The sequence below is a fragment of the Stegostoma tigrinum genome, unplaced genomic scaffold (assembly GCF_030684315.1).
Source record: "Stegostoma tigrinum isolate sSteTig4 unplaced genomic scaffold, sSteTig4.hap1 scaffold_386, whole genome shotgun sequence".
NCBI classification, from domain to species: domain Eukaryota; kingdom Metazoa; phylum Chordata; class Chondrichthyes; order Orectolobiformes; family Stegostomatidae; genus Stegostoma; species Stegostoma tigrinum.
The window spans coordinates 27954-53252 of NW_026728314.1; the positions used below are offsets into that span (position 1 = coordinate 27954).

The 25299-nt window shown below is 49.1% G+C and overlaps 1 protein-coding gene across 1 annotated transcript in view; it reads right to left on the bottom strand.

Moving 5' to 3' along the window:
* LOC132208408 (bifunctional heparan sulfate N-deacetylase/N-sulfotransferase 2-like) overlaps positions 1-25299 on the bottom strand; it is a gene marked incomplete at its 3' end in the record, with an annotated part of 60046 nt that overhangs the window by 25452 nt on the left and 9295 nt on the right. The window contains exon 2 of the mRNA XM_059643996.1: positions 7872-7959. Within this exon, the coding sequence (XP_059499979.1) occupies positions 7872-7959 (88 nt within the window). The remainder of the gene's footprint in view (positions 1-7871; positions 7960-25299) is intronic.

The following is a 25299-nucleotide window of genomic DNA, read 5'->3' on the forward strand; positions in this document are numbered from 1 at the left end:
CAACCCTCTGATTATTTTATATGTTTCAATTAAGTCACCTCTCAACCTTCTTCTCTCTAATGAAAACAGCCTCAAGTCCCTCAGCCTTTCCTCGTAAGACCTTTCCTCCATACCAGACAACATCCTAATAAATCTCCTCTGCACCCTTTCCAAAGCTTCCACATCCTTCTTATAATGCCGTGACCAGAACTGTACACAATACTCCAAGTGCGGCCGCACCAGAGTTTTGTACAGCTTCACCATAACCTCTTGGTTCCGGAACGCGATCCCTCTATTAATGAAAGCTAAAACACTATGCCTTCTTAACAGCCCTGTCAACCTGGGTGGCAACTTTCAAGGATCTGTGTACATGGACACCGAGATCTCTCTGCTCATCTACACTACAAAGAATCTTACCATGAGCCCGGTACTTTGCCTTCTGGTTACTCCTACCAAAGTGCATCACCTCACACTTGTCTGCATTAAACTCCATTTGCCACCTCTCAGCCCAGCTCTGCAGCTTATCTATGTCTCTCTGCAACCTACAGCATCCTTCATCACTATCCACAACTCCACCGACCTTAGTGTTGTCTGCAAATTTACTAACCCATCCTTCTATGCCCTCATCCAGGTCATTTATAAAAATGACAAACAGCAGCGGACCCAACACCGACCCTTGCGGTACACCACTAGTAACTGGTCTCCAGGATGAACATTTCCCATCAACTACCACCCTCTGTCTTCTTTCAGCAAGCCAATTTCCGATCCAAACTGCTATGTCTCCCACAATTCCATTCCTCCGCATTTTGTACAATAGCCTACTGTGGGGAACATTATCGAACGCCTTGCTGAAATCCATATACACCACATCAACCGGTTTACTCTCATCTACCTGTTTGGTCACCTTCTCAAAGAACTCAATAAGGTTTGTGAGGCACGACCTTCCCTTCACAAAACCGTGCTGACTATCCCTAATCAATTTATTATTTTCTAGATGATTATAAATCCTATCCCTTATAACCTTTTCCAACAATTTACCAACAACTGAGGTAAGGCTCACTGGCCTATAATTACCAGGGTTGTCTCTACTCCCCTTCTTGAACAGGGGAACCACATTTGCTATCCTCCAGTCATCTGGCACTATTCCTGTAGACAATGACGAGTTAAATATCAATGCCAAAGGCTTGGCAATCTCGTCCCTGGCTTCCAAGAGGATCCGAGGATAAATCCCATCCGGCCCAGGGGACTTATCTATCTTCACCCTCTGTAGGATTTCTAATACCTCTTCCTTGTGAACCTCAATCCCACCTAGTCTAGTAGCCTGTATCTCAGTATTCTCCTCGACAACGCTGTCGTTTTCTAGAGTGAATACTGCTGAAAAATATTCATTTAGCGCTTCCCCTATCTCATCTGACTCCACACACAACTTACGACTACTATCCTTGACTGGGCCTAATCTTACTTTCGTCATTCTTTTATTCCTTAAATACCTATAGAAAGCCTTAGGGTTTACCCTGATCCTATCCGCCAACAAATTCTCATGTCTCCTCCTGGCTCTTCTGAGCTCTCCCTTTAGGTCTTTCCTGGCTACCTTGTAGCCCTCAAGTGCCCTAACTGAGCCTTCACATCTCATCCTAACATAAGCCTTCTTCTTCCTCTTGACCAGAGATTCCACCTCCTTTGTAAACCACAGCTCCCGCACTCTACAGCTTCCTCCCTGCCTGACAGGTACATACTTATCTAGGACACACAGGAGCTTTTCCTTGAATAAGCTCCACATTTCTAATGTGCCCATCCCCTGCAGTTTCCTTCCCCATTCTATGCTCCCTAAATCTTGCCTAATCTTATCGTAATTGCCTTTCCCCCAGCTATAACTCTTGCCCAGTGGTATACATCTATCCCTTTCCAACACTAAAGTAAACATAACAGAATTGTGATTGCTATCACCAAAGTGCTCACCTACTTCCAAATCTAACACCTGGCCGGGCTCATTACCCAGTAACAAATCTAATGTGGCTTCGCCCCTTATTGGCCTATCTACATACTGTGTCAGGAAGCCCTCCTGCACACACTGGACAAAACTGACCCATCTATAGTACTCGAACTATAGTGTTCCCAGTCAATATTTGGAAATTGAAGTCCCCCATGAGAACTACCCTGTCTCTCTCACTCCTATCGAGAATCATCTTTGCTATCCTTTCCTCTACATCTCTGGAACTATTCGGAGGCCTATAGAAAACTCCCAACAGGGTGACCTCTCCTTTCCTGTTTCTAACCTCAGCCCATACTACCTCAGTTGACGAGTCCCCAAACATCCTTTCTGCAACTGTAATGCTGTCCTTGACCAACAATGCCACACCTCCGCCCCTTTTACCATCTTCTCTGTTCTTACTGAAACATCTAAATCCCGGAATCTGCAACAACCATTCCTGTCCCTGCTCTGTCCATGTCTCCGAAATGGCCACAACATCGAAGTCCCAGGTGCTAACCCATGCTGCAAGTTCACCCACCTTATTCCGGACGCTCCTGGCATTGATGTAGACACACTTCAATCCAACTTCTTGCTTGCCGGTGCCATCTTGCTTCCCTGAAACTTTATTTCGGACCACCCTGCTCTCAACCTTTTCTATAGTCGAACTACAATTTTGGTGCCCACCCCCCTGCTGAATTAGTTTAAACCCACCCGAACAGCCTTAGCAAATCTCCCCCCCTCCAGGATATCGGTACCCCTCTGGTTCAGGTGAAGACCATCTTGCTTGTAGAGGTCCCACCTACCCCAGAAAGAGCCCGAATTATCCAAGAATCCAAAACCCTCCCTCCTGCACCATCCCTATAGCCACGTGCTCAACTCCTCTCTCTCCCTATTCCTCACCTCACTAGCACGGGCAACAAACCAGAGACAACAACTCTGTTCGTCCTAGCTCTCAGCTTCCATCCTAGCTCCCTGAATTTCTGCCTTAAATCCCCATCTCTCTTCCTACCTATGTCGTTGGTGCCAATGTGGACCACGACTTGGGGCTGCTCCCCCTCCCCCTTAAGGATCCCAAAAACATGATCAGAGACATCACGCACCCTGGCACCTGGGAGGCAACACACCAACCGTGAGTCTCTCTCGTCCCCACGGAACCTCCTATCTGTCCCCCTAACTATGGAGTCCCCAATGACTAATGCTCTGCTCCTCTTCCCCCTTCCCTTCTGAGGAGCAGGGACAGACTCTGTGCCAGAGACCTGTACCCCACTGCTTTTCCCTGGTAAGTCGTTTCCCCCCCCCCCAACAGTATCCAAAACGGTATACTTATTGTTGAGGGGAATGGCCGCAGGGGATCCCTGCACTGCCTGCCGGTTCCCTTTCCATCCCCTGACCGTAACCCATCTGCCTTTTTCCTGTACCTGAGGAGTGACTACCTCCCTGTAACTCCTCTCAATAACCCCCTCTGCCTTCCGAATGATCTGAAGTTCATCCAGCTCCAGCTCCAGTTCCCTAACGCGGTTTTCAAGGAGCTGGAGTTGGGTGCACTTCCCGCAGATGTAGTCAGCAGGGACACTAGTGGTGACCCTTACCTCCCACATTCTGCAGGAGGAACATTCAACTGCCCTGACCTCCGTTCCCATTATTCTAAATTCCCAAAGACTTTAAAAAAATAAAAAATAAACTTGTTACCTTACCTGTTATGTTTCGAGATACCTTCATAGCCTTAATGGGAATGCAAATCGTTTTCCTTTCATGTTTAGAAAATGCCTTTTTTGTTGAAACCAGATTGAAGTTGTGAAATTATCACCTATACTTATATCTTTCTTTTTCTACTTCTGAAACTAAGAGCTTGTACCTAGGTGTTTTATATCTGAGACAGCACTGTGCGTGCCAACATTGTATACTTCTGATTGTGGATGATCAGCCATGATCATAATGAATGGTGGTGCTGGCTCGAAGGGCCGAATGGCCGACTCCTGCACCTATTGTCTATTCTCACGGTACTCTTACACCCTGTACATTTTACGTGACAATAAAATCTAAATCTGAATCCTGCCTATAATACAGAAATGAGAATTGCATCCAGTAATCCAGTTGTGGCCTAACCAGCATTTTGTACAACCCTGACACATCCTCCCAGCTCTTACATTCATGCTTCATTCATGCCTAATAAAGGCGAGTATCGCAGATGTTTTCTGAACCGCCTTGTCTCCCTGCCCTACTACTTCTAGGGTTTCCATGCTGTGCATCTCTATGACTCTGTGGATATGCACAAAGTCACAATTTTCCAGGGTCCTATCATTCACGGTGAAACCCCTTGTCTTGTCAGCCCTTTACAAAGTTCATCGCCTCACGATTTTCCAGATTGGATTCTGTTTGCCTCTGCCCCGCCCAGCTGGCTTCTTCCTGTGGTTTACAGCTATGCTCCTCACTATTTACCACTCCTAGTGATCTTTGTGTCATTTCTTAGTCATACCTCTCACATTTAAAATTCAAATCATTGACGTACACCACAAAAAAAAAACAAGTCAGCCTGGTAAAGCTTTGCTGCCCTCCCTCAAGAGCAGGAGCATCCTTCCTCCAAAAAAAGCGACCAAAACTGCACACAATATTCTAGGTGTGGTCTCACCGAGGCCCTGTACAAATCTAACAACACATCCCTGCTGCTGTACTTAAAGCCTCTCACAATGAAGGCCACATACCATTTGCCTTCTTTACCGCCTGCTGCACCTGCATGCTTACCTTCAGCGACTGGTACACAAGGACACCCAGGTCCCACTCACACTCCCCTCTCCCAATTTACGGCCACTCAGGGAGTAATCTGCCTTCTTGCTTCCTAAGTGAATAACCTCACATTAATCCCTGAAAAATCAGTGACATTTGAATGCAGATATATTGTGCCCCGCAGAATCCTCTCTCATGGCTTCCCCAATACCAAGGCCAGACTGAATGACCTAAAACTTCCTGGTCTATCCTTTCTTCTCTTTGGGAATAATGGGGACACCCTCACCTGCAGCCAGAGAAGGTCTACATTACTGCCAGGACCCATGTTACCTCTCCCTGACTCCCTCAAGTTGTACCATTTTCTTTTAAAGATAACACAGTGTGGAGCACGGGGGGGAGGACGACGCAGAGTGGAGCGCGGGGGGGGGGACGACGCAGAGTGGAGCGCGGGGGGGGGACGACGCAGAGTGGAGCGCGGGGGGGGGGAACGACGCAGAGTGGAGCGCGGGGGGGGGAATGACGCAGAGTGGAGCGCGGGGGGGGGAACGACGCAGAGTGGAGCGCGGGGGGGGAACGCAGAGTGGAGGGGCGGGGGGGGAACGACGCAGAGTGGAGCGCGGGGGGGGGAACGACGCAGAGTGGAGGGGCGGGGGGGGAACGACGCAGAGTGGAGGGGCGGGGGGGGAACGACGCAGAGTGGAGGGGCGGGGGGGGGACGACGCAGAGTGGAGCGCGGGGGGGGACGACGCAGAGTGGAGGGGCGGGGGGGGGACGCAGAGTGGAGGGGCGGGGGGGACGACGCAGAGTGGAGGGGCGGGGGGGACGACGCAGAGTGGAGGGGCGGGGGGGACGACGCAGAGTGGAGCGCGGGGGGGGGGACGACGCAGAGTGGAGCGCGGGGGGGGACGACGCAGAGTGGAGCGCGGGGGGGGGACGACGCAGAGTGGAGGGGCGGGGGGGGGACGACGCAGAGTGGAGCGCGGGGGGGGGAACGACGCAGAGTGGAGCGCGGGGGGGCGACGCAGAGTGGAGCGCGCGGGGGGGGACGACGCAGAGTGGAGGGGCGGGGGGGGACGACGCAGAGTGGAGGGGCGGGGGGGACGACGCAGAGTGGAGCGCGGGGGGGGCGGCGCAGAGTGGAGCGCGGGGGGGGCGACGCAGAGTGGAGCGCGGGGGGGGCGACGCAGAGTGGAGCGCGGGGGGGGCGACGCAGAGTGGAGCGCGGGGGGGGCGACGCAGAGTGGAGCTCGGGGGGGGCGACGCAGAGTGGAGCGCGGGGGGGGCGACGCAGAGTGGAGCGCGGGGGGCGACGACGCAGAGTGGAGGGGCGGGGGGGGATGACGCAGAGTGGAGCGCGGGGGGGGAAACGACGCAGAGTGGAGGGGCGGGGGGAACGACGCAGAGTGGAGGGGCGGGGGGGGCGACGCAGAGTGGAGCGCGGGGGGGGCGACGCAGAGTGGAGCGCGGGGGGGGCGACGCAGAGTGGAGCGCGGGGGGGGCGACGCAGAGTGGAGCGCGGGGGGGGCGACGCAGAGTGGAGCGCGGGGGGGGCGACGCAGAGTGGAGCGCTGGGGGGGCGACGCAGAGTGGAGCGCGGGGGGGGCGACGCAGAGTGGAGCACGGGGGGCGACGACGCAGAGTGGAGGGGCGGGGGGGGGACGACGCAGAGTGGAGCGCGGGGGGGGGAGCGACGCAGAGTGGAGCGCGGGGGGGCGACGCAGAGTGGAGCGCGCGGGGGGGGACGACGCAGAGTGGAGGGGCGGGGGGGGACGACGCAGAGTGGAGGGGCGGGGGGGGACGACGCAGAGTGGAGCGCGGGGGGGGCGACGCAGAGTGGAGCGCGGGGGGGGCGACGCAGAGTGGAGCGCGGGGGGGGCGACGCAGAGTGGAGCGCGGGGGGGGCGACGCAGAGTGGAGCGCGGGGGGGGCGACGCAGAGTGGAGCGCGGGGGGCGACGACGCAGAGTGGAGGGGCGGGGGGGGATGACGCAGAGTGGAGCATGGGGGGGGAAACGACGCAGAGTGGAGCGCGGGGGGGGCGACGCAGAGTGGAGCGCGGGGGGCGACGACGCAGAGTGGAGGGGCGGGGGGGGATGACGCAGAGTGGAGCATGGGGGGGGAAACGACGCAGAGTGGAGCGCGGGGGGGGGAACGATGCAGAGTGGAGGGGCGGGGGGGGAACGACGCAGAGTGGAGGGGCGGGGGGGGAACGACGCAGAGTGGAGGGGCGGGGGGGGATGACGCAGAGTGGAGCAGGGGATAGTGATAGGTGAGTGCAGGTAGGCAATGGTAGGATTGGAACCCAGGTCCCTAGAACGTTGACTGGGGATAATACCACTAGGCCATTGCCTCCCTGTAATTAGTTGAGGTCCCCCGCACAGATCTGTGCAGCACACCACTCATGCAGCCCCATTGAGTTACATAATGGCCAATGGTACTACACCCTGGTAAGGGGCAAGGAGGAAGCAAACAGCTTTGAAATTCAATAAGGCAGATTCAAATATCTCTTGTGGGCAGCTGTTGGAAACTTTTCCCGAAACGTGGGCCGCATTTGAAACTGTCGCTCTTAATCTGCCACATAAATAAGGTTGCTAATCCTGTTCGGGCTTGGAAAGCTGCCAGCGTCTGGGAAAACGGGACATTTGTTCAGGCAGTGCAAGCCTCATTATTGCCTCCAGTGAATAAACAACGAGAAAAGGAATGAAGGCTCTCAGGTCCGTGCAGATTGTCACCCAAACAAACTGAATATGGTCTGCAAAGATTCAAACTATGGCAGTTAGCTATCACCAGGTAAACAAATTAAAAATGATCAACACATTTGCAGAATCTTGTTGTGCGCAAACATCAGCTGCTTGTTTCCTACAATAACAACACTTCAAATGCATTTTTTTTGGCTGTAGAAGATCTTGATGCATCGGCATTCCATGGCTGTGAATGCCTCTCTCTGAATGCGTTCCCTTCCGATAGCGGGAAAGAATGAATCAGGTGTTTCCCGTGCCGAACTCTCATAGGGCATCCAGGGAGGGAGCGGGATGCAAAAAAGATGTCCCCTGCTTCTCGTTCAACAAGGGAATCACCCAAAGTCAGAAACTAGTCGTAGAACCAGGAGCTGCTTGCACCGGGAATTTGAGGGAAGTATTGGCCAAAACAGGTTGCAAGGGATAATACTGATCAATTTTAAAAACAAAACTCCTTACCTGTGTGGTAGAACTTCCCAGAGAATCCGAGGTTGAACGTGAAATTTGGAACCAGAGTTTTCAGCTTGTTTTGGGTGTTCAGTAATGCCTGAGAAAGAGACAGAGAGAGATAGAGAACAGAACAAAACATTTAATATCGGACAAAGCAATCCAAGAAGCTAATTAACAAAACAGAAATTGCAGGAGAAACTCAGTAGGTCTGGCAGCATCTGTGGACAGTGAAAATAGGAGTTAATGTTTAGAGTCCAGTAGCCTTTCTTCTGAACCGATAGCAGCTAGGAAATGACAGTGTTTAGACTGGGGACTGGGAGAAGTGAGTGAATAGGTGGAAATGGAGCCCAGGGAGGGAGAGAGAGAGAGAGAGAGAGAGAGAGAGAGAGAGTTAGAGAGAGAGAGAGATAGAGAGAGGGAGCGCGTGCGAGAGAGAGAGAGCGCACGTGAGAGAAAGTTAGGCAAAGGGATGGTTGATAGGAAATAAAAACCTGAAGAAGCAGATACTGTAAAATCGGAAGCAAAAACAGAAATTGCTGGACAAGCTCAGCAGGTCTGGTAGCATTTGTGGAGAGAAATCAGAGTTAACGTTTCTGGTCGAGTGGCTTCAGAATAAGGGTCACTGGACTCAAAACATTAATTTCTGATTTTTCTCCACAAACACTGCCAGACCTGTTGGATTCTCCAACAATTTGTTTTTTGCTTCTAGTTGATGCTAAGTCAGGGAAGGGAAAAGCTGATACTGGGGACACTGAGTAGGTGACAATGGTTTGGTTGTACTGAAAGCAGGCCACGTCATGACAGGGCCTGGGGATGTGGGGGCGGATAAAGGGCATGGAAGGAGGTGTTCAGACTCTAAAATTGTTGAACTCGATATTAAGTCCTGAGGCTGCAGGGTCCCCAAGCGGCGGTGCTGTTCTTCCAGTTTGCGCTGAGCTTCACTGGAGCACCGCAGCAAGTCTGAGAGAGAGACGCTGACCAGGGAACAGGGTGGAAGTATTGAGTGTGCAGGCAATGGGAAGCTGAGGGTCATTTTTAAGGACAGCATGTAGGTGGTCCGCAAAGTAGTCACCCAGTCTGAATTTTGCTCTCCCCAATGTAGAGGAGATTGCGAACATTTCTTCCACTTCTGCTCAGGCCCTTCCCAGATCACGAGAGCCAGGTGTACCTTCAGCACCAAGTGTCTTGCAGGTCCCATTCACAAAATGTCCATGGGCTTATGGTGGAGAGGACATTGTGCAGTCACAGGAGCAGAGGTCTGAATGCAGTACATTAGCAACGTGAAGGTTGAGCACTAGAAATGAACAGTAACATGTAGCACTATCTGCTCTGTGCGTCACCACTTGGGAACTCAGTTGGGGTTGTGAAGCCGCCAGTGCCTCAATAAACTATTTCAAATGAATCAGTGATGTGACGGTACTCTCAAATTCATCTTCCCTTCCAGTCAGCACAGGAGGGTACTATTCATACAGGTTCCACTCTGCTGTCCTCCAATTAGCCCCAAACTCCTGCACTTTTCCCTCAGAGTCCATCTCTCTGTCATTGCAATAGTTCAGCCATGTGACACACTTGACATGTTCTGAAGTCTCTGGAACAGCGTTTCAACCTACAAGACCATAAGACATTGCTGTAGACACAGACCATTCAGTCCATCTGGTCTGCTCCACCAATCAATGAGATCATAGCTGATCTGATAATATTCGGTGCCATTTTCCTGCCTATGTCCTCATTGCCCTTGATGATCTTACTGATTAAAAATATACTTAGAATCATATAGTCACACAGCAAGGAAACAGACCCCTTGGTTCAACCATTCCACATCGATCATGTTTCCAAACAAAATCAGTGTTACTTGTCTGCACTTGGCCCATTTCCCACCAAATCCTTCCTATTCATGAACTTCTCCAAATGTCTTTTAAACATAACTGTACCTGCATCCACCACTTTCTCTGAAAGTTCATTCTACGTACTTAACTGCACTGCTCATCAGATGTCCCGTATGTTCTTTTTAAATCTTTCTTCTCTTCAAAATATGCCCCCGAGTTGTGAACTCCCCCACCCTAGGGAAAAGACACTCATCATTCACTTTATCGAAGTCCCTCATGATTTTATAAACCTCTATAACTCTAACTCCTCAACCTCGCACACCCCACTGAAGGTGGTCTCAGCCTTTACAGTCTATTTTTATATCTCAATCCCTCTATTCCCATCAATGTCCTGGTAAATCTTTTCTGAACCCACTCCAGTTTAATAATAGCTTTCCTAAAACAGGGTGACCAGAACTACACACAGAACTCCAATAGACGGCTCACCAATATCCTGTAGATTCTCAACACAACGTCCTAATTCCAATACTCAGAGGCCTGAGCAATGAAGGCAAGCATGCTAAACAGCTTCTTAACCACCTGTCTATATATGATGCAAACTTCAAAGTAATATGTACCTGAATCCTTCGGTCTCTCTGTTCTACAACACAACCCAGGTTTCTACCATTAATTGTGTAAGTCCTGTCCTTGTTTGGTTTACCAAAATGAATAACTCGCATTTATCCAAATGATCTCCATCTGCCACTCCTCAGCCTATTGACTCAGTTGATTAAGACCTCTTTTTACACTGAGATAACCTACCTCACTGTCCACCATATCATCGATCTTGATGTCAGCAGCAAACTTATCAACTATGCCTCCTATACATCAATAGAATCATGGAATCCCTACAGTGTGGAAACAGGCCCTTTGGCCCAACATGTCCACTCTGACACTTGGAGCATCCCACCCAGACCAACATCCCTATAACCCATCTAATCTACACATCCCTGAACACTATGGGGTAATTCAGAATGGCCAATCCACCCTAACCTGCACATCTTTGGACTGTGGGAGGAAACCGGAGCACCCGGAAGAAACCCGCACAGACACGGGGAGAATGTGCAAACTCCACACAGACAGTGACTTGAGGGTGGAATTGAACCCGGGTCCCTGGTGCTATGAGGCAACAGTGCTAACCACTGAGCCACCGTGCCAAGCCCATCCATACCGTTTATATAAATTACAAATAAAGGTCGACTTAGTACCAAACCCTGTGGAACAGCACTGGTCACAGGTCTCCAGTCTGAAAAACAACTCTCCAACACCACCCACTCTCTCTCCTGCCATTAAGCCAATTTTGTATCCAGTTGGCAAGTCACCCTGAATCCCATGTGATCCAACTTTATCATGAGTCTACCATGTGGAGCCTTGTCAAAGGCTTTACTAGAGTCTGAGGAAACAACTTACTTAATAGCCCAGTCTCAACTGCCGTCCATGCTAAAGAATTGGATAGGTTCATTAGCTTCAGTGATAAAGTTTCTCCTAGTCTTTATTTTAAATGGATGACCCCTTATTCTGAGGTTATGCCTTTGGTTTAGAGTCTCCAGCAAGGGGAAACAACCTGTCTGTATCTATCCCGTCAAAACTCCTTAAGAATCTTGTTTGTTTCAGTAAGGTTGTATCTTGTTCTTCCAAATTCCAATGAGTACAGGCCCAACCTACTTAACACCACAAGTCAGACTCTCCTGGTATCAAACTAGTGAATGTTCTCTGTACTGCCTCCAAATCCGGTGTGTCTTTCATTCGAGTAGGAGACCAAGACTGTTCGCAGTATTCTCGCTGTGATCCAACTCGTGCCATGCACAGTTTCAGGAAGCTGTCCCTATTTTTTATGCTCCATTCCCTTTGAAGGAAAGGCCTAATATTTAAATTGCTTTCCCTATTGGCCATTGAACTTGGATGCTAATGTTTTGTGAATTATGCACGAGGTCTCCCGAATCCCTCTGTACTGCAGCTGTCTACAGTCTCTTGCAGTGGCATTCCACTCAGAGGAACAGTTGAGCCTCATGAACCAACATCAGAGAACAGATCAAGTGGCCAATTATCCAATTTGTCTTTTGTGACTGGCTGACTGGTGAAGTCATGGTTCACACCTAAAAAAGAAACCCACAAGAACCCAAAATTGAAAAAGTAACTAATTTGACTGCAAAATTCTCAGGAAGTGGTCAGACACAATATTAATGCAAACTCCTATTTTTGCTTGACTGAGTCAGGCTCTAACACAGCTGTCAGTTTGCTGTCTAGTGAAACACACCAGTCAGCCTCATTCGAGGTTCAAACTGATTTCCTGCACAAATCGGCCAGGACGAGAACATGAATGGCAAACGTGCAACATGTTGGAGACTGTATCAGAGATAATGGGAACTGCAGGTGCTGGAGAATCCGAGATAACACGGTGTGAAGCTGGATGAACACAGCAGGCCAAGCAGCGTCTCAGGAGCACAAAAGCTGACGTTTCGGGCCTAGCGTGATTGTGGTCAGTCAGGATCGGAGAAAAACAAGCTGAACGCTACCACTGATGATTTATAGGCTGCAATTTTGCCCCTGCTTTATTGGTGAACTCATTATTCCTCCAGGAATGTCCAGTTTGAAGTTCTTCACTGAGCTCCCAACAGGGTTAACACAGTGTGGAGCTGGAGAAACACAGCAAGCCAGGCAAGATCAGAGGGGCAGGAATGTTGACGGTTCAGGTCAGGACTCTTGTCCACTGGATCCCGACCCAAAACGTCAGTTTTCCTGCTCCTCTGATGCTGCCTGGCCTGCTGTGTTCCTCCAGCTCCGCACAGTGTTATCTCGGACTCCAGCATCTGCAGTTCTTGCTCCCAACAGGGTTCCCATTTGGCTCTTTCAACATCTTCTATCAGCCTCTTGCCTTTCTGATTCCATTCCAGTGTCAGCTCGCTGCTCCTGCATAAAACTTTTGAAAGCTCCCAGTTGTGACCAGACTTCATTGATCCAAATTGTTCAAAATACATGAAGAATGTTTCATTGTTGGCCTGTCCTGCTAAGCATTTACCAGCACCTCCTGTTTTTATTCCCAAATCCATTTTACCCTTCGCTCAAAGGAGACAGTTTTGTTTGTGCCCCAGTCTAAAACACTGTAATGCAGGCTGAATATTCTCTGAAAGCCAAGTTTGTAACAGCCTCTAGTGGCAAGCAATTGGCCAAGGTCAACCTTCCCATCACAAGGCAGGAGCACCACATTTACACAATAAAAGCCACTGAAACTACCGGCATGCTGCTTTAACAGTTAATGTCAATTTAGATGCAAATTATTAAAGGCAAATTTCAGCAGTGTGCTTTGAAGAACCACTTTTGAAAGAAAGCGCTATTTATTACGCTATCAATTTTCCATGTTTCACCTCACAATTATAGCTGGACTGCTCTTGTGGAAAATGAGATGCAGGTGGGACAAAATACATCCCAAAGCCACTGGAGCTGAAAACCCAAAGGTAATTATCCAGGTTAGCTATTGACAATGGCATCATTATTTGTCTTAATATTTAACTTGTAGCAAACATTGATTCCTGGCGCCATGCTTAATTACACTTCCCTCTAAAGGCTACAGACCTGAAAATGGTTCCCATGAGTGGTCTGAACATAGCCTTTTGCACAATAACTTACAAGATTGAAATGATTCAGAAAGCCTTTTAGCAGATGTCACGCAAGGAGGAGGGATGCCAAAGGAGCTCAGGAACAGCACCGTAAACAGGTTTCAAGATCCCTCCTTTCCATCGCAACTGTGCTAAAGATGGATGGCAAGGTGGATGGGCATGCTGGCTCAGGCGTAAGCAGTGCTGCCTCACAGCGCCAGGAACCTGAGTTTGAATCCACCCTTAGGCAACTGTCTGTGTGGAATTGACACAATCTCCCTGCATGTGAGTGTGTTCAGCTTCCTCCCACAGTCCAAGGACGTGCAGGTTGGGTGGTCTGGCCATGCTAAATTGCCCCATAGTGTCCGGGGCTTTCACACTGTAGGGGTTCTACGATTATGCTTATAGATAGGTCAGGCTTCGAACACAAGACTCATTGGAATGGTTTCAGAGATAGTAGGAACTGCAGATGCTGGAGAATCTGAGATAACAAGGTGCAGAGCTGGATGAACACAGCAGGCCAAGCAGCATCAGAGGAGCAGGAAAGCTAACGTTTTGGGCCTAAACCCTTCTTCAGAAATGGGGGAGGGGAAGGGGAAGGATAAGTGGAGAGGAGACAGACCGGTCAAAGAGGCTGGGATGGAGCCAATAAAGGTGCGTGTAGGTGGGAAGGTAGGGAGGAGATAGCTTCAAAATCTCCCCTCCCCCTTCCACATCCAAAAACCAGCCGAGCTCATCCATGCCTCCCTAAGCTGTCCTTCCTCCCGCCTATCCCCTCCCCCATCTCCTACCTACTAACCTGATCCCACCCCCTTGGCCTGTCCATCCTCCCTGGGCTGACCTATCCCCTCCCTACCTCCCCACCCACACTCACCTTTACTCGCTCCATCCTCGCCTCTTTGACCGGTCTGTCTCCTCTCCACCTATCTTCTCTTCTATCCATCTTCTATCCACCTCCCCCTCTCTCCCTATTTATTTCAGAACCCTCTTCTCCTTCCACATTTCTGAAGCAGGGTCTTGGCCCAAAACGTCAGCTTTCCCGCTCCTCTGATGCTGCTTAACTTGCTGTGTGCATTTAGCTCTACATCTTGTTATCTCATTGGAATTGTACCAGGACTGAAAGAATTTGATTATGAGGTCAGATTGCACGATCTAAGCTCGTATCCCTCTGTTTATAGAGGATTAGGATTTAGCTGAGGCATTTCTGATTGATGGACTAGTCAGACTGAAAATATTTCCACTGCGTGGTAAGGTTCACATAGACATGTCCTCAAAATTAGAGCTGGGCCATTCAGGAGTGACATCAGGAAACAGAAGCAACAGTTGAAATGCTCCTCCAAAAGAACACTAAGGCAAGGAATCAATTGAAAAAAGATTTACAACCAAGAGAACAAAGTGTGAAGCTGGATGAACACAGCAGACCAAGCAGCATCTCAGGAGCACAAAAGCTGACATTTCGGGCCTAGACCCTTCATCAGAGAGGGGGATGGGGAGAGGGGTCTGGAATAAATAGGGAGAGAGGGGGAGGCGGACTGAAGACAGAGAGAAAAGAAGATAGGTGGAGAGGAGACTATAGGTGGGGAGGTAGGGAGGGGATAGGTCAGTCCGGGAAGATGGACAGGTCAAGGAGGCGGGATGAGGTAGTAGGTAGGAAATGGAGGTGCGGCTTGAGGTGGGAGGAAGGGGTGGATGAGGAAAAGAACAGGTTAGGGAAGCGGAGACAGGCTGGGCTGGTTTTGGGATGCAGTGGGGGGAGGGGAGGAGCTGGGCTGGTTTTGGGATGCAGTGGGGGAAGGGGAGATTTTGAAGCTGGTGAAGTCCACATTGATACCATTGGGCTGCAGGGTTCCCAAGCGGAATATGAATTGCTGTTCCTGCAACCTTCGGGTGGCATCATTATGGCACTGCAGGAGGCCCATGATGGACATATGTCGTCTGAGGAATGGGAGGGGGAGTTAAAATGGTTCGTGACTGGGAGGTGCAGTTGTTTATTGCGAACTGAGCAGAGGTGTTCTGCAAAGCGGTCCCCAAGCCTCCACTTGGTTTCCCCAATGTAGAGGAAGCCACAACGGGTACAAATGGATGCAGTATACCACATTGGCAGATGTGCAGGTGAACATCTGCTTGATATGGAAGGTCATCTTGGGGCCTGGGATGGGTGTGAGGGAGGAGGTGTGGGGGCAAGTGTAGCACTTCCTGCGGTTGCAGGGGAAGGTGCCAGGTGTGGTGGGGTTGGAGGGGAGTGTGGAGCAAACAAGGGAGTCACGGAGAGAGTGGTCTCTCCGGAAGGCAGACAAGGGTGGGGATGGAAAAATGTCTTGGGTGGTGGGGTCGGATTGCAGATGGCAGAAGTGTCGGAGGATGATGCGTTGTATCCGGAGGTTGGTGGGGTGGTGTGTGAGAATGAGGGGGATCCTCTTGGGGCCGTTGTGGCGGGGGCGGGGTGTGAGGGATGTATTGCGGGAAATGCGGGAGACGTGGTCAAGGGCGTTCTTGGCCACTGCGGGGGGCAAGTTGCGGTTCTTGAAGAACGTGGACACCTGGGACGTGCGGGAGTAGAATACCTCATACTAGGAGCAGATGCGGCGGAGGCGGAGGAATTGGGAATGGGGGATGGAATTTTTGCAGGAGGGTGGGTGGGAGGTGGTGTATTCTGGGTAGCTGTGGGAGTCAGTGGGCTTGAAATGGACATCAGTTTCTAGCTGGTTACCTGAGATGGAGACTGAGAGGTCCAGGAAGGTGAGGGATCTGTTGGAGATGGCCCAGGTGAACTTGAGGTTGGGGTGGAAGGTGTTGAAGTGGATGAACTGTTGGAGCTCCTCTGGGGAACAAGAGGCAGCGCCGATACAGTCATCCATGTAACGGAGGAAGAGGTGGGGTTTGGGGCCTGTGTAGGTGCGGAAGAGGGACTGTTCCACGTAACCTACAAAGAGGCAGGCATAGCTTAGGCCCATGCAGGTGCCCATGGCCACCCCCTTTGTCTGTAGGAAGTGGGAGGAATCGAAAGAGAAGTTGTTGAGGGTGAGGACGAGTTCGGCTAGGCGGATGAGGGTGTCGGTGGAGGCAGATTGGACGTGCCGGCGGGACAGGAAGAAGCGGAGGGCCTTGAGGCTATCTGCATGAGGAATACAGGTGGAAAGGGACTGGATGTCCATGGTGAAAATGAGGTGTTGGGGGCTAGGAAATTGGAGGTTCTGGAGGAGGTGGAGGACGTGGGTGGTGTCACGGATTTATCTGCAGTTCCCATTATCACTTTACAACCAAGAGAATTGTTTTTAAACTGACACATTCATGGGACTTAGGCAACACTGCCAAGGCTAGAATTAATTGGCCATCTCGAACTACACCCATGCTGGTGTGAAACCTCTGGAGCTACAAAAAAGTAGGCCACTGGAAGATGGTGGCCAGTGGCCAAAAGTGCTTGGACATACCACAAATGGGATCTCCACTTTTAAGTTCTGTAATCAAATTCTCCAGCTGGTTGGTACTCGTGGGTTTATCTCAGAAACAGTCTTCGGTGGGGACTGCACATTTAGCAGGTAACATCCAACGCAACCAAGGTTCTTGGATTTCTCAGCAAGAACCTTTGATATTGTAACAAAAATGGCAGACTTACAGCCTACCAAGCATTTGCTTGCCCAATTCCAGATTGTATGCACATTGTTTGAGGGATCCTGACATAGTGGGAGATGTAAGGCAAGGTTGAAGGACGTGCTGCTAATTCCACACCCGGAAACACATTGGAGTCACACCTTTGATCCATGGTTTGGAATGGGATTCATGATACCAAAGGAACTGAGCACTTTAAACAGAATATGGAATGAATCAGGGGAACAGGGTTGGGCGGGGGGAGAAATTGCCAGAAACAGGTATTTGTGCCTTCGAGCAATGATCTACCAAGAGGGCAGGTGTCCACACAGACTTCAAACAGCATTTGTTACCAAGCACACAGCTAAAGGAGGAGCCATGTTATTGGTAACTGAAAGTATTCCAATGGGTCGACTGTCAAATCTAGGCCATTCTGGATAATGTTGGCAGATTTCCAACTCAAAACTATCATTACTTGTCCAGATGGGCTTTTAATGCTCAGCAACAATTTTTTATTTCACATTTACATCAGTGATCGAATTCAAATTCTTCAGCTGCCATGGTGGGATATGTTCTCCTGAATATTCATCCACTAACATAACCATGATGCCATCATTCCTACAAAGGTTAAGGATCAGGAGGAGGCCATTCAGCCTCCCTTGCACATGCCAGCTCTCTACAAAGCCTGACTCACTAGATATTATAAGGGATATGGGATACGGTAAAGTAGTGCTCAAAGCCCGAGTGGCCTACTCCTCATCTCTAAGTTGCCCTTTTCACGCTCCATACCGTAGAGGCGGAAGTTTATTTCCCTCAAATGCTCCACCTGCAGTTCCTGCGTGTTTCAGGTCCTGTGTGGGCGAGGTGAGTTGGGGGTGGGGGGGTGGGGGGGTCTGTAATGCTACGGTACAGCAGGACAGAAAAGGGGCTGAAGGCACGACCAAGTGTAGTAGCGTCACACTCAACCCCACGCGGTAGCTGGTGGGAACAGGGTCAATGGCAGAAACGGGGCGATTCTATAAAACAAACGCTGCACTTGGAGCCAATGCCATCGTCACTGTTACAGACCAGACCAGAATCCCTCAAAATATTTTAAGAAGGTAGCCCACTCCCTAACTTCGTCTTATTTTTAAGGCAAAAGCAAAATACTGTGTTCCAGATACAATGCCACTGGTCAAACTTCTCAACGTTAAGCAAAACGCAACTTGTCTAAACACGAGTTAAAATATAACCAAAGAAAGACGAATTTAGAATAACTTAGCTCTACTGGAAAACTTTAACAGGATAATCGATATAGTAACTTTTATACTGTTGTATAATCTTGTTCTTATGGATGATGTGGCACAAATGTGTTTGAAAGAGGCCATTTGGCCGAACAAATCCATTCTGACAACCATCCCCCCAACCTTAGGGAAAGGACCTTTGACTTTCACCTTTTCTACACCCCACAAGATTTTATGAACCTCTTTAAGGTCACACCTCAACCTCCTACGCTCCAGTGAAAAAAAGTCCCAGCCTATCCCCATTACTCAAACGCTCCATTCCCCGCAATATCTTGGTAGAGCTTTTTCTGAATCCTCTCTAACTTAATAATATTGATCCTATTCCAGTGACCAGAACTGGACACAACGCTGCAGAAGACGGCTGACCAACGTGCTGTACAACCTCAAGAGGACGCCTCAACCCCCTGCACCCAAGGTTATTCTGCCTTGGAATGTGTAGAAGAAGTCCCTTAACCTCTGACAATTATTTCATTCACATTCATTGAAGAACTGAGGCTTGTTTCCGAGCACCGGCTCTTGAGCTCTCAGCTGAGAACTATAATGGAGAATGTTTGCTGTAGGTTAACAGGCACCTTGACACCCAGACGTTCATTAAAATCAGCAGTTGCCAAAATATCTTGTGAAGCGACCAGTCCCAAAACATTTCCATGTAATCCTTGGATCCTGCTCCTGGGTTTAATAAGTGAGGCATCCATCAGATATTCGCTTCTGCTGAGACAGTGTTTCACTGGATGAAAGCAATCGTCTTCATTAATGCTGTAGTAGAAGGGCATTTGCCAACCAGTGTTGACTCAACTGATGACCTGGGAGAGGACATGAACTTTCTGGTATTTTCACTGCATGTTGCAATCTTTTTATTTCTCCAAATGGTGTGGGGGATTTCTGGAAATCAGCTCGCTGACTTTGCAAGTGGGTGAAGCCATTAACACGATGAGGCCTCAGCACTTTTTAATTTTTTTTTGGTCTGGTATTCGGAGGCAGTAGTTTAAAAAGAAAAACCATCACAGGCGACTGTCCCTGGCTCTTGCGTGGGCAAGATCTTTCCTACCAGTCTTTCAGGAAGGCTGCTTCATTCCCACTCATACTCCCTCAACTCTCTCGACGTTCAGTCCCAGTCTCAGGTGTGAAGGTTTAAGAAGTTAAGAACATCCTAAACGTAGGATCCAAGGCCCCTCAATAAAATCTTGGCTTGAACTTCACTAACAACTGCACCCCCGCCCCCCACCACAGTTTCTCTCTGTACAAAACTCATAGCGATCTCAAGGACTGTGCATCTGCAGGTCTCTGGGTTAGACAATTCCCAGAGATTCTCAAGCTTCTGAGTTCAGAAAGTTCTCCTCATCTCAGTCCGGACCCTTTATCCCGAAGAGGGAATGCCTAGATCTAGATTCTCCAGCTAGGAGGGAAACAGCCTCTAAGCATCTATTCTGAGGAAGGGTCACTGGATCAGAAACATCAACTCTGCTTTCTCTCCACAGGTGCCACTAAACCTACTGAGTTTTGTCAGCAATTTCTGTTTTTATTCCAGATTTTCAGCATCTGCAGTTCTTTTTTTTAAAATTTAGATTCTTAGCATTTATGTCCGAGTCCTTTCAAGATTTATTTTTGACTAGTAATCCACAGGCCCAGGCAAATGTCCCAAGAACGTGGGTTGAAATCCCAACAATGGCAGAGTGATGGAACTAATATTCCAATTTAGAAGAGTGGAACATTTCTGTGATAGTGACCATGAAAAATTATTACCGATTGTCTTAAAGAAAAACCAATTCATTCACGTCCTTTCGGAAGTGGTTTTGCTATCTTTATCCAGAATGGTGAAATGACACTATAACTTTAAGAGGGTTATTTTGTCCTAGTTTTTTTTTTAAACGAAGATTGATTGAGACAGAGGTACAAAGTGGTCTGCTTTAAGCTAATAAAGTAAACAGCTTGTTAAGCCTTGGACCTTTTATCATCAATACAAGTTGGAACAACAGAAGCAGCCTGAATGGGTGTGGTTAAGGTCGCATAGAACTCGGATTTTTAGCTTTAGCTTTCAGTAGCTGTGGAAGTTGTGAAAGCAGCTGTAGCACTCTGTCTCTCTCTCTCTCTGCTCCAGCTAAAAGCTGGGGTTCTCTTCCTACTCTTAGAATTGCAAGTGAGACAATCTACTTTACTGAATTTGCGTTTGCCAAGGGTGTGTTTATGGGATGTTGCTATATTGGAACAGTTAATTTGTAGTTTATCGTTTTGCGAAGTATTTTGATAGAGTTACAGTTAAGCCAATTCTTTCCTTTTTCATTTTATTTTGTCTGTACCTATAAGGTATGTATAAATTGTATTTTGTTTCACGTCTGATTGTTTGACCAATCCAATTGCGTCCAGAATGCAACGCCTGGTACTTGCCGCTAAAATAAGGAAATGTTACAGTCTCGGCTCTCTCCTTGGCACGTTTTGAGGGGATTTGGTCTGGTCTAAAACACATGCGACTCCAGACTCATGGTAAAGTAATTGACTCTTGGCTGGCTTCTGAAAAGGCGTGTAGAATGCAACTCAGTTGAAGGCCAATTGAAGAATAACAAATGCCTTGCCAGCAATATCCACATCCAGAGAAAGAATAACACAAAGGTCCTGCTTGATCTGCATCACATTAGCCAACATAAACATTGACTTCCAGGCCACAGTGGCTGCACTGTGCATTATCCATAAGATAGCTGCAGCAGCTCAGCACGGCTCTTTCCACACACCAAGCACTTAGAAGGGCAAAGCCAGGGCGTATATGGGAACATCACTGTTTGCAAGTTCCTCTTCAAACCACACATCAGCCTATGTTGGAGCTCGCGTCCTTCACTATCACTGATATGAAATTCTGGAATTCTCTATCCAACAGCATCATGGGAGTTGTGCCCATCATCACATTCTCAAGGACAATGGCGTGGCACGGCAGCTCAGTGGTTAGCACCGCAGCCTCATAGCGCCAGGGACCCAGGCTCGATTCCATCCTCGATTCCATCCTCGGATGGCTGTCTGCGTGGAGTTTGCACATTCTCCCCGTGTCTGTGTGGGTTTCCTCAGAGTGCTCTGGTTTTCCCCCACTGTCCAAAGATGTGTAGGCTAGGGTAGTTTGGCCATGCTAAATTGCCTGAAGGGTCCAGGTTTGTTTAGGCTAGCTAAGTTAGCCATGGGGAATGCAGGATTACGGCGCGGTGGGGGGGAGGGGGGGGGTTCTGGGCGGGATGCTCTTTGGACAGTTGTTGTGGACCCGATGGGTTGAATGGCCTGCTCTCGCACTGCGAAGGGATTCCATGAATTAGAAGTGGGCAATCAATGCTTGGGCTTGGCAAGGAAGATGGCACAAAAGATTGAAAAGAAAATCTCTTTGTAACATCCATCTCCAGCGATTCGACTCCAGGATGAAGCATTTAACGCATGAGGACATCGCGGATGCTTGAGCTCAAACCCCCTTCCCTGGGGCAGTGTTTTTGAGAAACGACGTGGTCATCAAGGGGACTATTCTGCTTCTACTACTGCCTGACACCACAGCATGTTAAGACACTGTTGCTGGACTAGCATAGGGTTTGAAAGCAGACCTTAAGCACATTGGTAACCAGGAGTAATAAACAGTGTGTCTCCCCAACCATCCAGCCAAGCGCGACCTATTCCCAACATCTGCACTCCAAGCTTCACATTTTATTTTTCATGCCATATTTTTACATTCCCCCAGGCTGAGAACTGTGGTGACCCTTCAGTATTAACTGAGCTACAAAACTAGGACACAGAGTTCAAAGAATAAGGCAACGTAATCCGAGAAATAAGGCTCCAAATACATTGAGACAATACATATTCCACACCACCACCACCCCCACCCTGACAGTCCAAATATTGGATGCCTTAATGATCAGAAAAACACGAAGCAGCTTTCTATTCCAGCTCGTTCATCCAGGGCTTCCTAATTATTTCTCTGAGGCTCCTATCACCGTAAACATCAGCCAGTTGCTAACAAGGTGCCCTAAGTATATCATCAGAATGGCTATTTAAAATTAAATTTATGTAATGTTCAATTGCAAAAATGACAATCATGCACCGAATTGTTGGAAACATTTCTACTGCTTGGAATTGACCTCCCCATCTCGTTACCATGGTGATGTTGAAAATTAAAGTTCCCAATACCTTAAAGAATCCAATTTGCTCCAACTCTCCTGTAATCCTCAGGAACTAAAGGTTAATCATTAGCAAGCAAATCTGAGGAAAACAAATCATACACGCAATGAAAGATTAACCCCCTTTGTCTTTCAATGGCATTGTTTAAATGATTTATTGGAGATCCAAGAGGCAAGGAAACAGGTTGTTTGGTTATGTGCTGAAGGCTCTATGAAATGTGTATAGCTAGAGATAGCAACTGGGGGTAACTGGAGTGACTGAGGGGAGGGGGAATAGAGACAGAGTGAGAGAGAGGGCTTGAGAGAGAGCAAGGAGGGGGAGAGAGAGAGTGTTGAGGGGAAGAGAGAGAGCAAGTTGGGGGGGGGGCAACAGATCATAAGGAGGGAGGGAGGGAGAGGGACAGTGAAGAGAGAGGGAGAGGGACAGCGGGGGGTAAAGGGAAAGGGAGGGGTTGACAGAAAGGGAGAGAGCGCGAGAGAGACAGGCAGACAGACAGACGGACGGACGGACAGAGGGGGAGGGAGAGAGAGGATGGAGGGAGGGAGAGAGAGGATGGAGGGAGGGAGAGAGAGGACCAGGGTGGGGGAGAGAGAGGACAGGGGTGGGGGAGAGGGAGAGGGGAGAGAGGACGGGGTGGGGGGGGTGGACAGCGAGAGAGAGAGAGCGCGAGAGAGAGAGCGAGGAAGGGGGGGGAGGGGGGAGAGAGAGAGCAAGAGAGAGAAAGTGGGGGACAGAGGGAAGGACAGTTGGTCAAATGTAACCTAGTCCCTTCCAAACGGGAACAAGGTACGAGAATAGGTTCAGGGTTTCGCTCACGAGTGAAATGGAACAGAGAGCAGTAATGTGTTTACAATAAATCTCAGATCGATGTTAATCTTTCCTCCACCTTCTCAAACAAGGCAACATCTACATAACTTATTGTAAACAGCATTCCAACAAAATCCAGGCAGCCCGCATACACAGAGTCAAAGAAGATCAGTTGCTGCCATTCATTCTCGCTGAGTGCTGTTCCAGTCTTGGGTAACAGTACAATTGGTTTTACTCAAACGAGCATACCACAAAGAACCGACAGCTAATCTCCAAGCTGTCAACAACATCAGTTCAGGCAGGATCCTGACAGTTTTGGATTTGAAAATGTATTATTTTGGTTCTCATGGATCACAGCTATAATGGATGATTTGGGACAAATGCTTAGAATCCCTGCAGTGAGGAAGCAGGGAATTTTCCTCAACACATCCACATCCACCCATCCCACTACCCCATCCCTGTATTTCCCACGGTTAATGCACCTACCTACACATTCCTGACACTATGGGCAATTTAGCATGGCCAACTGACCTAACCCGCACATCTTTGGATGTAGGATGATCATAGAATCCCTACAGTGTGGAAACAGGCCATTCGGCCCAACAAGTCCATACCAACCCTTAGGGAGCATCCCACCCAGACCCATCCCCATACAATCCACCTAATCTACACACCCCTGAACACTACGGGCAATTTAGCATGGCCAGTCCACCTAGCCTGCACACCTTTGGACTGTGGGAGGAAACCGGAGCACCTGGCGAAAACCCATGCAGACACAGGGAGAACGTGCAAACTCCACACAGACAGTCGCCTGAGGCAGGAATCGAACCCGGGTCCCTGGCGCTGAGGCAGCAGTGCTAACCACTGAGCCACCGTGCCAACATGACATTGTTATCGAATCCAAAGTGTCTCGTGGCGCAGGGGTCGTGACCCAGTCTGGAATGCACTGCCTGGGAGTGTGGTAGAGGCACGTAACCTGATTATCTTTATAAAGTACACGAGTGAGCGCTCAAAACAACATAATAGTTACAGCTGTGAGCCAAGAACTGCAAATTGGGATTAGAGTAGATCGAGTCAAGGAGTCTCATAGCACCCTTTGGCTCATTAAATCTTTGCTGACCTATGACCTCAGCTTCAAGTCCCTTTTCAGGGAGGGTTGACTTAACACATCCAAATAAGATGATTAAAAATGAAATATTAAAGCTGGTGTTAGAGCCAGATCCATAAATCCTATCAAAATGATGCAGGTCGCTGTGTGGGACCGCAGAAAATGAGCAGGAAGGAGTTAAAGTTTGGTTCAGACTCAATGTTCAAGTGGACTATTCCTGTCCTCATCTGGCTTTTTTTTGTAAGAATTAGAATTCGGTTTTATTGTCACACATACTCAAGTACAACAGCATGGCGAAAAATTTACAATGTTACCACCCCCAGTGTCATCTTAGGTACCCAGATACAAAACCATTCTATAAAGTAGAAGAGTAAAGAAATTAAGTTAAAAGTTGAACACTGCAGTCCTTCTTGAACAAGAACTGGAAGAACTGCGGGTGCTGTAAAGCAGGAACAAAAACAGAAGTTGCTGGAAAAGCTCAGCAGGTCTGGTAGTATCTGTGAAGAAAAAAAATCAGGGTTAACATTTCCGGTTCAGTGACCCTTCTTCAGAACTGAGTTTGAGGGAGGGTCACCAGACCCAAAGGAGCTTTGAGTTCTGAGGAAGGGTCACTTGGCCTGAAACATTAACTCTGATCTTTTCCTCACAGATGTTGCCAGACCTGCTGTGCTTTTCCAGCAACTGCTGTTAAAAGTTGAACTGCCTGTGTTGAGTGCTTAGCCATGCTGGGCTCGCACTCCCTACAAGGGCTCGATCTCCTCTGCTTGTGCTCACTCTCTGGGAGGCCACAGGCTGCCTGCTCTCGCAGATACCCGGGACCCCCTTCACTGCCATGCTGGACTCCACCTCCGACCGTCAAAGTTGGCTTTGCAAGAGTGTACACCACCCATCTGTAAATCCTTGGTGTTAAGTGGCTCAGTGGTTAGCACTGCTGCCTCTCAGTGCCAGGAACTCGGGTTCGATTCCACCCTCGGGCGACTGTCTGAGTGGAGTTTGCACATTCTCCCCATGTCTGCGTGGGTTTCTTCCGGGTGCTCCGGTTTCCTCCCA